Source organism: Struthio camelus, chromosome 22, assembly GCF_040807025.1.
Source record: "Struthio camelus isolate bStrCam1 chromosome 22, bStrCam1.hap1, whole genome shotgun sequence".
NCBI classification, from domain to species: Eukaryota; Metazoa; Chordata; class Aves; order Struthioniformes; family Struthionidae; genus Struthio; species Struthio camelus.
The window spans coordinates 5,589,538-5,605,471 of NC_090963.1; the positions used below are offsets into that span (position 1 = coordinate 5,589,538).

At 42.9% G+C, this 15,934-nt stretch overlaps 2 protein-coding genes across 3 annotated transcripts in view; one reads left to right on the forward strand and one right to left on the reverse strand.

Annotated features, from left to right (window-relative positions):
* NCAPD3 (non-SMC condensin II complex subunit D3) overlaps nt 1-1,664 on the forward strand; it is a 32,683-nt gene extending 31,019 nt beyond the window's left edge. For both annotated transcript variants that reach the window (XM_068916877.1, XM_068916878.1), the window contains exons 33-35: nt 613-687; nt 786-846; nt 940-1,664. In XM_068916877.1, coding sequence (XP_068772978.1) covers nt 613-687; nt 786-846; nt 940-1,063 — 260 coding nt within the window. In that variant the 3' untranslated portion in view covers nt 1,064-1,664. The remainder of the gene's footprint in view (nt 1-612; nt 688-785; nt 847-939) is intronic.
* Nucleotides 1,665-2,723: 1,059 nt separating this feature from the next.
* The window catches only part of JAM3 (junctional adhesion molecule 3), a 35,151-nt gene continuing 21,940 nt past the window's right edge, over nt 2,724-15,934 (reverse strand). Inside the window, exons 2-9 of the mRNA XM_068916891.1 lie at nt 11,472-11,537; nt 10,463-10,576; nt 9,443-9,595; nt 9,007-9,209; nt 8,305-8,404; nt 7,225-7,354; nt 5,936-5,990; nt 2,724-5,280 (exon numbers count right to left, since the gene is read on the reverse strand). Coding sequence (XP_068772992.1) covers nt 5,245-5,280; nt 5,936-5,990; nt 7,225-7,354; nt 8,305-8,404; nt 9,007-9,209; nt 9,443-9,595; nt 10,463-10,576; nt 11,472-11,537 — 857 coding nt within the window. The 3' untranslated portion in view covers nt 2,724-5,244. The remainder of the gene's footprint in view (nt 5,281-5,935; nt 5,991-7,224; nt 7,355-8,304; nt 8,405-9,006; nt 9,210-9,442; nt 9,596-10,462; nt 10,577-11,471; nt 11,538-15,934) is intronic.

Sequence of the window (15,934 nt, forward strand, 5' to 3'; positions counted from 1 at the left end):
GCAGAAAGACAGCTGACAACTATGGCCTATTCAGGCAAGTTAAATTCTACCTAGCTTCCCTGTCAAATGATTCCTCTTGTCTGGCTGCAAGCAGTTCCTCACAGAAGGGCTACTTAGGTACTTTGTCAGTCTTCAAGGGCGCCGTGCTCTGCCTTCACTAGGTAAACCAGCTGGTCTGAATGTGATTCTAAGGTGAGTGCTAACAGGAACCCCGCACTGTGGCCGTGGGTAGATTTATTCCATCAGCAAAGCATGAGATGGTTGTGGAAGATGGCTAAGCCTCAGCGGAAGTTGTGGCTCTCCTACCTCGTTAGGGCAGGGATGTTCATGACTAAGGTCCCATATTTAAATGTAATTTCCGTTCCTCTGCATACAAGGAAGGCTGTAAGTGGGGTATGTAACTGATGGGCACAGATGGCCCAACAAGTCCAATGCATAGTTTTGATGCTGGATAAAAGACACTGAGGTCTGCTGGGCTGGACAAGAGAGAGGCATATGTGCCTACAATGAACTGGGTATGTTTATTCTGTCACACTTAAGTGTTCTACTACAGCATATCTTGCCTTCTGGCTCTATCACAAGCTGACTGCTAATACGTGGATTTTCTTTCAGAGACCATTAATGACTTGACTTTCGGTGCTGGGGTCAGTTACATCAGCTTGACGCACACACCCGGTTCGGCTACAGGCAAGTTATCTTTGCAGTTCTAACCTGAGGGGGCAGCAACCCAAGCGATCAAATGCGTGGCAGTTTTTAAAATATGAAAATATATGCATTATTTGCAGAGAGGAAGGAAGCTGAGGACCAGCCAAGAGATGTTATCTGTTTGACATCACCGGAGAAACCGTAAGTTCGGCTCAGGTCTGAAGCAGCAGTCACAGTGAGAAAGACTAGCAGAGTACTTTAAAAATAAATGTTCGCTCTCCTTTCTTCTTCTAGACCATCCCTGCCACGGGAGTGGAAAGTAGAATCTCCAGCAATGAAAAAAACCAAGCAACATGTCCCGCTGCGACGGTCCCAGCGGAGAACTCCTCTGAAACCAGACAACCGATCCTTTCAATGAACTCTTGTACAGAATCCTCATCATGTTGTCTGAAATCTGTCCCTTTCCTCTGTAATTATAAATCACTGTGGACATATGTCCTTCCTTCCGTCCCTCCCTATCTATTTTTATTTGGTTTTTTACATGAAACTCTCCAGAGTATGGACTTGCAAGGCTTGCATTAATGCATGTATGTGTTATAAGCTGCTGCTTGCTGGAGTGCTATAAAGCTCCAGTACAAAAAGGAGGCTTTCTGTTCACTCACAGGATGTATAATTTGTCCATTTGGAAAAGTAAGAGCATAGTGCTATAAATGCAATAAATGTGTTTATCACAGCTTGCAGGGAAGTGAGTGGCTCAGCTTATTTACTTGATGCCTCGTTGTCCCTACTGGTGATATACTACAGTTGCTTTAATTTTAATAAAGGTAGAACAGCTTGTCACTGCCACACCCCTAAATCTAGTAATTGCACGCTACTGCAGGTCTTATTGGTTGTAAAAACTCCTGTGTGTATGAACAGCCTCAATGTTCGCTTTTAAATGGAATATTTCCATTCATGAACTATGTTTATTTCCAACTATTAACATTTTATGAAAATAAATGCTTAGAGAATTAATTCCACCCACAGCTTCTCCCCACTTCTTGATCTGACAGAGAAATTATTTTTTTTCTATAGATTTCTACAGCCTCAAAGCCTCTTCCACTACGCCGCTGGTATCTTAGGCACTCTGTTCAATTAGTGTTGGACCCAGCAGCTTTTAAGTATAGACTCTTATTTGACTGAAAGCAGGATATGAGTAACTGTCACTGAAATCGAGGTTGGTAAGTCATGTGCATAGCTTTCTGTGCTCTCTCCAGAAAATTTGTTTATAGTAAATATGCTGTGCAAATGCTGGAATCTGACCATCCCTGAGTTTCTCTGATGCCATGTGAACTTAACTGAAGTTTTCAGTTGTTAAATTTTATTACAGATCTCTTGTCCTAGATTTCATTGAAACCGGAAAATGGAGTCTGTTTTATTCATGCTGGTTTGTCTTGTTCCAGTGGGAACAACATCAATGGTGCAGGCTTTTCCACAAGAGTAGAAACAAAGAGGCTGAGCGTACTTTTGCCCCAGCCTTTCCGGAGCCACTTGCCTCCTGCACTGGCATCTCAGCATTCACCCTCACTCTGCCTGTTCTATTTCTAAGAACAAAGAAACATTGAAGTGAGTTAAACTTTACTCTCAAAATCAAAGGAAAAACCTGGTTACAGGAGATAAATGGAATGGCTTTGGCTTAAGCCATAGCAACTTGTGGCCAAATCTGTTCTTTTTGTTCCTTCTATCTTGCCTTAAAATATTCTTTAACCACTTTAAATCGGTATAGGCACATAACTTGAGTCTATTTCCTGATTTTCACTTTTCTAGAAGTATTTGCTGTGTCCTTGAGCAGCATTGAGACTACTTCTGCGGCCATTAATCTGTCTTCTCTAGAGAAGAACCGGAGATGGAAGAATGTTTGAGAATAAACTGATAGACAGTAACGTGCCTTTGACTTTCCATAACCTACAGGCCAACACAGATAAAAGAGCTCTCTGACCGAAGAGACTTTCCATTATTTCACTGAATTAAAAACAGAGGCTACCATTAATGTGACTGTTCAGAATGAGCAAACAAACAAACAAAAAAACCCACAACCGTACTTTATAGCTTGGTATTTATGTAAAACATTCTTGGTAAAGTTAAACGTAATACATTAGTACAAACCTGAATATTATTCACAATGATACAATGAGTTCCATCAGTCAGATCTCATGAGTTGTATCAGGGGATCATCTCCCCTTCTCTCGTTAGAGATGCCACTGTCACATTTTAGAATTGAAAAGTAAGTCTTGATTCTTAGCTTACAGGCTTTTCACATGAAGGCTGCCTTCAGCTCATGGTGAGACTGTAGATTGTACTCCCATAGTGCCTAGAGCTACCCTGAATCAAACCTTTTCTTTCTCTCCCTTATTATAGGTATCTTAAAAGCAGCATAAAAAAGGAGTAGTGGATATGCAGAAGGTGCAAAGGAATGTTACACTCACTACTGTCATGATGATTAGAGGCAGCGTGCAGACAGTAAACAATACTGTGTGGCTTGGTTGAAGAGCATGTCTTAAGAAGGTAACCATAATTCAGTTGCAAGGTAGCAGTGGTAATGTCCCAGTTACATAGAGAACATACAGTTATGGCTGCCCCATCTTTTTACTTTCATTAGCAAAAAAAGAAGTGGTGAACACTGGTGCTTAGGCAAAACAAATGCAGCAATGGCATATCCAGCGAGGCCCCTAGGGAACAGTAACTATTTGGTGAAAAGTTCAAAGCAGATTAATGCAGAACACTAAAAAATAACACTGACAGTCCAAATTGTCAAGTATTCAAAATACTGTATGCATGAAAAGTTAAGACAACTCAATTCATATTGGAAATACAAGAACACTAAATTATGCTACATTTTGGAAAAAAAAAAAACATTCTTAAACCACAGTACAGTTCTAGTGTTGCATCCACGTGTTGCATTTTTACAGTACCCAATGCTGTTCAACACTATCAACGTATACGTTTCTGGGAAACTAAGGATTCCAATTATTTGCTTTAAAGCTAAGAGAAATGGGTTTTTTTTTCTTTTACTGTCTAGGGAAAAGTTGCAATTGACACTACAAAAGTGCTTTTATATTGAGCTTTTGCTTTCCCAACACCAGAAACAGTTACCTTTGCTATGCAATCTGAACCTGTAAAGCTGGCATAGGTGTCACAAACTGTGTTAGCGCTTTAGCAAACATTTTGGGGGGGGGGGGGGGTAGCAAATATGAAGTCACTCTGTCACCTTGTCAGAACTGAATCCAAAAAGCCATCCCTGGATGTTTCTTGCAACAACAAAAACAAAGTGTTGGTCACTTGCAAGAAAGGTAATTTTAGTGTATAAAAAGTTGATAGCTCCTGCCATAAATTTACAAAAACTATCCCTGAGTGACTCTACTCTGTGTCTTGTAAGACCTCTTGTGACAAGGAAATTGCTGAAGCTAGCTTAAGAGGAAAGAGATGGTGTTCCACCTGCAGTTTTGTATTACACTTTGCAATAATACTGATATGCTCTGACAGTGCCATACTATAGCAACGTTTGAGCTCCTCTCTGTAGCTTAAAAAGTAAAAAAATAGCTACATTACTTAAACACTGCTGGCATCACATATTTACACTTTAAATAGAAATGTTACCTTTTCTGAAGTAATCAAAATATATCTTTGCAAAAAATTTAGAATGTGGGATTTTACAAAATAAATGGAGAAGGTAAAAAAGCTTGAAGACATCTCAGTACCTTTTCTGGGAATCTTAGCCCATGAAAGTATTTGGCTTTAATTTTCCTGAAAGGGATGTCTTAGCACTAGGTTCTCTACCTCCGCTGTAAGCCTCTTTAAAACACCAAAAGACGCAAGAGGCAAGCCTGCTTTGTGCAGATTAGAATTAGGGGTTACCTGCGTGCAATGGGTTTTCTATAAAGCAATGAACAGAATCAATCCTTCCGGACCGATGCTGCCCATATCAGGTTTAATGTTCAAAGGAGCAAAGAGAGTTGACAAAAGGGCTGCGAACATTAGTTGCATTTACTACTTCAGTATCTGCCACTGTAAACTATTCAGATACCCATTCTGCACCTGAGCAGTTAGAGTCAAAAGCACAAGACAATCACAAATGTGTGATTGGGCAGCAAGCTGCTGAGAGAGACTCCCCCTTGCATGGATAAATCTTATTCTTTGAAGCCTTTTTATTGCCATATCAGCACCCTTTTTGTCTACCAGGTTGAGATATGCATTTACCTAAAGCTGCTTCCCTGGTGGTTTGCACATTGCGTCTGTGTCCCTGCAGCACAAAGAGGAGGCAGTTCCACAGACCTCCACAGCAGTCTCTTGAGAAGTATTAAAACTTTCTCTCTCCAAGGAGAGGTTTAGGTGATCTTGTCGGTACCTCCAGAGGCAGGGGAGATGCAGGTTGGGCAGTGAGGAGTTACTTTAAACTTTGGCAAAGAAAAAAAAAAAGATATACAGATAGCTATCTATCAAGTTCTTGTGTGTTCCAAACTCTTCCAAGCGCACTTAATTCATCTTTTGCTCTTGCATTGAGTTCCTGGAGGAGGTATTTTCACACTTGCTTTTGCTGGTTTGCAATATTCTTTTGGCATCTTATATGACAAATGAAGATTTGTGTCTGAAATCACCCTGCAAGAAAACAGTTCTGGATGTTGGAAGGTTCTAACGGCTTTCCAGGCACCTCTTTGTTCCTAGTACCCTCAACTGGAACATGCCCTTGAGAGGTAAATCCTATCCATGTAACTTTGAGCATTCTGTCTAGGGAGCACCCCCTTCCAGCTGGGAAGGAGGGGGAGACACCAGTCATACCAGTCAGGTGCTCCTTTGCCTCCTCACATATGTTCTCCTCACATACCAAGACATAGCAGTGGACTTTTCTGATTCCTTCTTCAGCATCTCTGCTAATAGAGAAAGGCTTTTTCTGATCCTAAGCTTAGTGAGCTATTCAAATCCCAAAATGCAAATTCTCTTACAAAAGCATCATGGCCTGCCCACTTAATCCAATGAAACTCATCCTAAGGGGGTCAAGTCATGAGGTAACTGAGACTGAGCAGAGCTGCATTTGATAGCTCTTGGCAGCAGTCACTTAAGACAACTTAAACTGCTCATCTTTTCTAAGGAAATGACTCAGCCTTTACCCTTCTGTTTTCTCTCTGTTCCACATCCTTGCTTCTGAGCAGTGCCCACTCCAAGAAAGACTACATACCCTAAAAAAGCTAGTAGTCTTTTGCCTACTCTCTTCCTCTCCTACATAAAGAGATGTTAAATGCAAATCATTTGTTACCTCATCATCTGTTCGGATATAGTTAACGCCATCAGGTTTTGCTGGAGTCTTGTAGCTGAAATAAAGGAAAAGATCTCACTTCTGGGACAAGAAGACTGTAGGTTTTCAGAGGGGAGATGAAAGAAGACAATATAGGAAGACCAGACCAATGAAAAGAAAGCAGAGAGAAATCCAGCTTGTTGTTCAAATGCTAGATCTGTGCATTTTCTACCATTCACCATGAGAGGGATTTTTTTTGAAGTCCCTGTAAGAGCCCTTGAGCACAGGGGAAAAAGTTTGCTGTGTTTCCAGAAATACTAAGCTTGTGTCTGCAGTAACTCTGCAAAGACTTTAACCAATACTTTTCTTGCCTCTCCTGCTCTGGCCCCTATGCAGCACCTTCCTGTGTGCCTCTAGCATTGTATCTTGTGGCAATTCCAAAGTTCATTTTACACCTTCACAGCCAGATGCCTTCAGCATTTTGCCTAGATACAAGGAAGCGCTACTTGTTTGCAATCACATAGGAATTTAGAAATTATATATGACTGTAAAGTCCAGCATATGCCAACCCTCAGTCATATGCAGATAGAGTAACTGGAGTTTGCTCTGAAAAAAAAGATTGGACTCCTGCCGAAATAAAACATTTAACATAGACAAATCTATCTGGTGAGAATCCTAGTTTTATGTATATTATTTCTTCTACAAATTCTGTAAGGATATCAGGGCTTGTTTCTGATCCATGCAAAAACTGTCACCTGAAATGCTAATGCTGTTGTTTTAACATTCCAGTGCACATTCTATAATGCTCATTTTGAATCCCAGTCACAACTAGTGAGATTTCCTACAGAGAGGTTACTTTTCCACATGCATTTTCTATGCCTGTCCTAATGCTTCGAGCTGATTATGCAATGTACTCTGCTCATTAAAGCCTAGACCTCTGTATTGCCAACATTGCTATTGAACAAACACTCGTGTGCACGTAATTGTGCTCTCCCGCCCCCACAAAGTATGAGCATATTAGACATAGCTCTCACTCCTCTGTGTGGTCTTGGCAGCAACCACAAGAGGAGCTATACCAAAATTCCCCCCTTAGGCACATAAGCCTTCAGCATGGTGTAGTGTTTACAGTGGGGAACTGGATAGTTCAGGAATTGGGTTGGCCTGTAGTCTTTGGTAGGGGACTAGTAAGAAATATGTCCTAGTCAGGCACTGAAACACATTTTAGCCATGAATTTCTGACCCCTTTCAGACCTCTTCATGCTAGGCGAGGGCACAGGGACGTACCAAGACCACTCTGAATCCCAGCTTACCTTTCCCCAGTCTCTTTACTGTTTGCAAAGTAGCCCCTTCTGTAGGCACAACAGATACCAAAAGTGATGAGCACCAAAACTGCAAGGACCACCAGGACTCCACCAACTATCCCACCAATATTGAGGTCATCTGGCAAAGAGAGAAAGCATCATCCAGTATTTCCTTAAGGCAGTTGCAATATCCTAGCCTTACACAAACACACTAAAACCATACCTCTTGACTATTCTAAACAAACACCAAGAATTCCTAAGGATCTGGTCAGTCCCTGATTCACTCCACTCAGGAAGGACTTGGACTGCTTCCAGAGTGAAGAGAGCTTCTGTTCTGGCCTAGCAGAAGAGGGAAGACTAAAATTTTTCTCCTCTCTTTTATCCCATGTACCAGGTCTGGTCGCATTCTGTTCCCTGTATGTTTGTTTGAGACAAACCTGGTAATGAATCTGAGCAGTGTTTTAATGTTTCCCTCGATTTTTAGATTGCTTTTTTCCTTCCTCTCATCTCTGGCTTCCTCTTGTTCTTTTAAAAAGGATATTTCAGCAATAGGGACTGACTGTACTGGTGTTAGGAAACTCAGATCCGTAACACACCAAAGGGCAACTTTACTATTTTATAAATCCAGAAAAGTAAGCAAAAATTCCTTTTATACAGTTATGTAGTAAAGATTGTCTATGTTCTTCCTTGAACAGTTAGGATATCACTGTATGCATTATCTAGATATTAAAATGCTCTTGGAATCTCTCACCACTGTAGATAGTAGATAGTGATTTATACAGCAGTACTGTCTCTGTAATGCATACCAAGGGTGCCTGCTGACTCAGCATAACCAGCTTTTAGTGAGGTTTTCTTTCCAGACTTTGCTATCTCATTTTTCAAGTGTTTCTCATCTGATGCTATTCTGCTTGGAAAATGCCATGCAGAAACTGGTCTTGATACTCTCCTGGAAAATACCTAGTCTTTGGGGCTATCAGAAATCTGGGAAGACTGAATGCTCTAGGATGTCCCCCTTGCCCTACAGTGATGATAATATATTCATGATGATATGTTAATCAATGTTGCCAAAAAGTATGCAGAGCCACTCACAGACTTCCATCTCCTGCTCTTCACACTTGGCAAAACCCGCATCATTTGTTGCTATGCAGGAGTAACGGCCCGTGTCGCCTTTGTGCACAGCGTGGAAAACCTGACGAGGAGAAAAGGGGAAACAGAACGTGAGAGACGGAAGGCATCGTGAGGGTATAAGCATGTTAGAAAGCAGGACCAGAGTTGCCTCAGGGACTCGCAAGGAGAAAAACCTTTTAGACGGGATCCTTTGCTTCTGAGACCTGGCAGTACTGGAGCATAAAGGAGGAATTCTTACTGCATAGCTCTCCATTCCCCAGGCGTTGCAGTGGGCTGTGAGACATTTTCCCTTGGGAAGACAGCCACCAGGGGAGGGATATAAAATGAGGATCTCTCTCTGTAGAGAGCATTAGGAACTAGGGGTGGGGGTGCATGAGACACAAAAAGAAAAGCGGGATTTGGAGGCCATTCCTCCATCTTCCTAAAAAGGCAAGTGACACTGGCAGTGCCTCAGAACCAAACAGCTAGGAACATATGTTCTTCCATCATGTTAGTCTTTCCTGTCCCAAAGTCGCCCAGATCCTATAACACCTAACCTTCAACTTATTCCTTCGTTGCATGCCATACAATGCAAAGTGAAATAATCTTTTTTCTTTTATAAGCAACCCTAAAATTCAACCTGTTCAGCAACACAAGTCTTGATTATATCTGCAAGGGCATTACCAGAGTGCCAGTGGTGGGGTTAAGGGTGTAGGAGGAATTCTGGAATTTGGCATTCGATCTCATATCTGGTGATAAAGGTTCGCTGTTGCGGTACCAGCTGTAAGTGGACTTTGGGTAACCTTCATTCTCGTGGCAGTGAAGTGAGGCTGTCTTACCAACAGGTATAGCTTTAGGCACTATGCATCTAGGAGTCACAGGTTTCACTGTGGGAAAGCCAAAAAAAAATGTGAATCATACTGGTGAGTAAACTAAATAATTTCTGACATACATTCTAAGCTGTCTGTGCTACAAAGGCACCAAAACTTTCAGCTGTTTCCAGCTGGCCTTAAACAAGTTCCAGAGCCTGCTGAGTGCCATTCTTTCAACTCTGAAGAGACCCACAGCAACTTTCATTAGCCAACAGAGCCTTCAGAGGTATCTGGGCCTGAGGCGGTACCTTGGACTGTAAGTTGGATATTTATCTCATCTATGGTTTTAGTATCAGAAGGTGCTGCCACTTCGCAGCGGTATGTGGCAGTGTCCATCCGGGTGGTGTTTTTAATCACCAGCGACGTCCGACTCAGAATTTCTGCACGAGCTGCAAAGTCTCCTGCAAGAGAGGAAAGAGAGAGAAATTTGCGGCTAGTCACACAGGCTAACTTTAGGCATCTGAGTTAGTGGCTGAGCTTGGGCTCTTTCTGGAGTCAACAGAACCACCTGAAAGGAACTCTGCTCTTAAGTTAAGAGCCTTCCTCTCCACAGTGACAACAAAGGAAACCAACACTGCTAACCATGGAAAAGGATGAACTGGAAAGCACCACCCCTGTGCTCAAAATCTGTGGCAAGATCTGACTTTCATGACAGCCTCAGGGCTTGTCTCCTCTGGAAGATTCATTTGGAGGTGGCTGTTGGTTCCATTTACAGTGTGACCACTACAATAGTACTGGAATTACTATAACAGTAATTCCAGGTGGAGACAAGCCCTACCAGCAGTCCTGTGTTTGAGTTTCACTGTCAAGCCAATGAGTCTGTTTCTAATCACATGCTCCCAGGATGCTGCAAAGACAGACCACTCAAGACAGAGATCCCTTCTGAAGTGCTGGTGGAGCTCTCAGATTTTTTACGGTCAGGAAGGGTCCATGTGTGGTCCTGAGAGCCCAGACACCCAGCGACCATGCAAGGGCCAACAAGCGCTGGAGAAAGGAAGCTGCAGCATTTGCTTCCTCACCCGAGAAGTATTTCCTGCATAGAATCTCGCTCCAGCTCTTTGTGGCTCCCTACTTTAAAGTGTCAGTTATGACACCCCAGAGGGCAAAGAACATTCTGCCCTCTGTCCATCGTGCACTTTGATTTCTGAACTCTAGTTTCAGAAGAAAGCAGACAGACAGACAGAGATCCTTTCTTTTACAGAGTTGTCTGCTCTCAGTCTTACTTGTTTCTAAAACTGGAAGAACAAAAGAACAAAGAATCTTCATACCCTGCATTTTATTGTCAAAAAATACATAAGAGGTTTCGCCATCTCGGATTTTCTTCCACTCAATTCTGGGATCTGGCGTTACAGTGGATTTAATGATGCAGGACAGCTCAACACCTAGCAGCAGAAAATAAAGGAAATACAGATTAATAGGAAGCAGCTGTATTTTTGCTCTGCTTTGAGCAGTCTTACATACTGTTTTATTAGGAGACACTGCCCACAAAGCAAGGCCTTCTCTTTCATCTGCCTTACAAACAGAAACACTGCTGGGTTCCAGGAGCTATTGGGGAAGATGGATTTTGGCCAGCAAAAATAATAGCCATACAGATATCAACTATGGAGAGAAACGAACACACTGTTCTCTGCAGGCTCTAACGCATGGCAAACAAGACCATATGACTGGGTGAGTCCACAGCACTGTCTTGCTGCTAATCAGAGCATACAGTGTGAGTCAGGGCCGCCGAATCTCCCCGAGTGGTGTCTGGTAATGTACTGAGCAATGCCTTATTTTCCTGTATGACCTGGGAATCGTGCTGCCCGGTCCCCTTTGAAGTAGGCACTGTCATCTCTGTTCTAAAGAAGAGGACATGGCAGCGGCATTGAGAGGTGGCCTTACTCAGTATCACGTTGCAGGTCCGTAAGAGGGCCAAGATAAAATATACATTCCCTGGCCTCCTCTTCAGTGTATTAATTGCAATGTGACTGCCCCTTTTCTCCATTTGGGATCTAGTTCAAAAAAGCACTTAGGCAGACACCTTGCTGTGTCAGTGACTTTCATGGGACTCCAATAAACCATATCAATCAAGCGCTTTACTAAACAGGCAGAGACAAAGACATATTCTTAAGCACTTTTCTGAATCTCAAAATGCTCTGTTCTGCAGCCTCACCCAAGAAACCAGACACCATGAGCAACATGCAAAATTTTTCTCAATTGCTTAGATTGATGCGAATCTCCAGGCAGAGGGCAGCGCAGTGATTGTGTTACAGAGCCAGCAGCCTCCGCAGCACTCACTCTGGAACTCCTGCACCACAGGCTTGGTGTTGCTGGATGTCAGCTCCACAGCCAAGAGTCTGCAGCCTGGAAAAACAAACAGAAGGTAATAAGAAATAGCACAGCTCAGAAGTCACCCAGCTAGAAACATACTGCCTGCTGAGAAATCTCCTCAGCCAGCTACAAGGACTGAATTCCCTAGATAAAAGCTATTCCTGCCTATAATGCCAGTCCAGCAGGCCTAAGTTTATTTAGGAGATGTGGTGGAAATACAGGAAAACGCAGTTGTTAGAAGTAGGAATTAAAGAGGAGGATTACCATAACGGCAGAAAAACAGTGCCAGCAGGACATTTCCTTGTGCCTTATGCGTATTTAGATCGTGAAGGAATTTCTCATTCTGATAATCCAGGGCTGAACACATTATTTTCCAAATTAATGTGATGATCAGGAAAAGACAGGAAGTAAACCAATCTCACGGGTTCCGGTCAGTTCCAAGAAGATAAAATGTTCCAGGTCTCTAACATATGCAGATTATATCTTTAAGTATTCTTAGACATAGTGTAGAAATGTAAAATGTGGGGTTAGTCAATCATGAAAGGCCTGGGTTTCAGGAGAAAAAGAGGAGTACAGCTCTTTGAGTAAAGTCCCAACCCAACTGATACTGGGACAAATTTCCTAGTGCCATCAAACAGACAGGATTTTCTTCGAGACAGCATTCAGCGTCACTCAGTGTTCAGCCTAACTCTGCTCCCATAAGGATAAGTGGAAGCTGTACTTCCTTCAGCAGAAGCAGATTAGGCCAGCACTAAAAGCTGTCATGCAAGGCTGCAAGGCATCCTTCCACTGCAATTTGTTTCCCTTCATTGTCCTTGTTTTGAACTCCAAAATATTCGCAACCAGTACAGCCATTTCCCCCCTTTGCTGCCTTCCATGTCTTTTCTGCTGTGCTTTCACCTGAGCAGGTACCAACCACATTCATGCACTACTGGATACACATGCATACAGACAGCTCTCCTGAGGGAACAGGCAAGCAGCTTCCAGTGCGGCGCATTAGGGAGAAAGAGGACCAGACAGCAGAGGCAAGCCATGCCTTCATCATAGAAGATACTCTGGAACTGAGTGTTCTGGTTCTTGCAAAGCCCGTTACCTCTCAGTCAGATCATGGTGTTCTGCAAAACATAGGCTGCACCAAAGTCTCCTCTTGCAGGAGGGAGGATACATTCTATAATCAGTGACAGATAATCAGCTACATTGGTACATCATGGGCCCATATGCAACTTTGCTATTAAGAACCCAACCAGAAGTTCATTGAAATCTAGGAAAAGAAACCCACTGACTTCACTGGACATTAGATGGATCAAACAGCAAGGATGTAATCTAACGCCCCAGTGGTATGAGAACAGATGCACATATGGGTTAAGACCATTTTACTCTGGGTAAAAAAGTCACAACAAACCTGAATAGAAAGCAGAAAAGGCAGCTGAAAGGAGATGTGGAGAAAGAAAGGATCACCATCACGACAGTCATTTTGTAATTCCTGTGTGCTGGCATTCACGGTGGAAAGCTTTCAGACAAAAAAAAACCTATGATAACGCAGGGGCAACGTTTCTCTGATAGAGTGGATCAGACAATGTAACAGAGCAAGGCAGCACTCAGAAATACCCCAGAGGTGCAGAATCACCCCCCCCCCCCCCGAAAGCTCAAGCTTTAGGTGCCTTGAACACCAAAAACCCTTTCAGCTCCCTGCCAATACTGGTTGCTTATTATTGCTGACATTTTCCTCAGTGCCTTGGCTTTCAGTGCTTATACCCAAAAGACCACTGGGGAGAGCTGGAGTCTGGCAAGGTTTAGAAGATGTCTTTGGGTACAAAATAATTTTTACTCACGTAAGATGCAAACAGTGATGCAAACCAATAGACTGCCCAGCCAAACTGTTCTTAGCGGGACCTTTTCACCCTTCCCCCTTTCGCATTAGGAGACATTCATGCAGTATTTGGGAGAAGTCCAGTACTGATCTAGGACGACAGTGCTCTAGACTATAACATAGCTTTTTGGGAGAAACTTATCCGAGCTGAAATGAGTAACAGGGCAGTGCAGTGAGCAGTTTGTTTTCAGTCTGCTTATGCTTTACTTGGGAGAGTCAGGAGAATGCCATTTTCAGAGCTGGCTCTCGGCGGGTCAAAGAGGTGTGCTCCAGTCTTGCTTTGTTTCAATCGGGAGGTGATCTCAGCAGCCACAAGTAATTTGTTCAGCTCTGCTATGAAGCAAAGCAGAGTTCATTTTCATCAGGCTTGCTGCTTCCAGACTTACCCCTTGACAAGAGGTAATTGTGCCACAAGACACTAACACATTCCTTTCCCTTTGCTTATCTGTTGATCCTTTCAGGTGTTCCATCTAAACTATCACATGGCAAACCTGGGGCTGTGATCCTTGCTTTCCTCCCCCATGAGTACAAACAGATCTCCCTAATCCCAGCAAAACCCCAGAGCATTAGGAGTAGCTAGTCAAAAGAAGACATGAAACAAGCTTGGGAAAATCCTTCTGAATTCTTCGGACACATTTTCAACAATGCTCTAGGGCCTTCTACACAAAGAAGTCATTTGATTGCTTCTGCAGTGAGATTCCTGCTTCTGGGACCAACAGAGCTTTCCCTAAGGACCCAGGCCTGAGCACTCAGCTTAAGTGTGGAGACCCTGATTTGCCTCCTGACTGGAACAGGTGGCTCTGGTGATATCTTTGGCCCAGTTTTCAAAAGGGAGAAAGTTGTAGGTCCTCTCCTCTTCTGAGACAGCACCCTCCTTCATCAAAGAACTGCATCACAAAACCAGTTCTACAAATGATCGCTTTCTCCTAAGACCTGAAATAGCAGATGACAGCAGAGACTTGCCGTGCTGCAGAAGACGGCTTGCACAGCATTTATCTAGTCTGTACTAACATATACTGTTGTGTCTTTCTTTTCCAAATGCTAGAGAAAGACGGGGAGTGAGAGGGACACAGTAAACATTCCTTTGTTCCTTAAAGGAGATTTGATAATATCAGTTAGTTTTTTATTATATATTCTTGTTTACAGCAAGAGATCCTTTTTCAGAAAAATAGTGTCCAGTCAAGTAGATAGCATGGTGACAGGCCTACTCTGCAGCTACTGTATCAGTTCAGTGAAAGACGGAGATAGTAATATCACGATGATGTGTTAATCTGAAGGAGTTGTGACTCTAGAGGTATTCACTCCAGGACAGTGGGACTCCATCATACTCTGGCCCCATCTTGTTGCTTGGAAATTATTCACAGCAGAATCTTTCTCACCCATTAAACGTAAGAGCTTTAGGTCCATCCCTCAGGCACAAAGCCCAGTGGCAACAGATTTTAGACAGAAGCTGGGTCCTTGGAGACTGTGAGAGAGGTTCTTACAATATTACATATATTGACTGTGGGCAGAGATAACAGCGGCTGCTTAAATCACTGCTAAACCAGATTTTTTGTTCTGTGTGGCACAAAAACACTGCAAATGGCATGTTCTAAATAACAAGAAGACTACAGCTATGCAGGGAGCAAAACAAGACAAAAGTCCCAAGTGACCACAGAGATGGTAAAGCAGGAGAAGAACACCTCTTTACCTCCTCTTAGCATTACTTCAGGGGATTCCTTCTTCATCAGTCTCCATGGGGCTGGAGGAATCTGCACAAAGCCAACACTTCCCAGCTGTTACCAGTCTCCTGTTCAAGGAGCGGGGTGGATCTGTGCTATGTCATATTTCACTGCTGTTGGCAAGCTCTGCCTCTTGGGTGGCTGCACTATTGGCTGCTTTGTTTTGTGTGTTAAACCATCATTAGTGGTAACTGCTGTCCTTTAAAAAAATGTATTCCAAAGATGTTCCTTTAGGCCTCTTTCAGCTCAGTGCAAAGAAACCGGCAAAGGCTTTGTGTTATGTAAATCTCAGTTCAAAGGCCTCAGCATCTCAGTTTGTGGAACAGCCTTGCGTAGACATGTATCCCTTTCCAGAGCAGCACACGTGCCACAACAGACGCACCTTAATACCTACCAGATCTGTATGTACTGTAGACTCAGCCACATATATGGTTGAATCCCAAATGCCACCAGTTCTCCAAAATAGAATCCGGGACAAGGCAATGAAGTCCATAGCATATTCTTATGGCACTTCCTCTAGCTAGAGAGATCCAGCCCATGCTTGTTACTGTGACTCATGTTATCTGAATCATTTTTAAATGCTGCGTTGAAAGTACAGAAGAAAGAAAATAGCAGCTTTCCAAAACTAGACTGTGCTAAAGCTCCTATCCCCATTTTTACTGGGTATAACATAAAGCCTGACCCTCCATCTCCTTTCATCCTAACCTTTTATCTCTTTAAAAATTCTAGGCAGAAGTAAGAGGAGGTAAAATATTCCTAAAGTATTATATGCAAGTATTATATAAAAAGGACGACCAGCAACAAATTCAAATTAGTTGCTGCCAGTAGTCTATACTGCA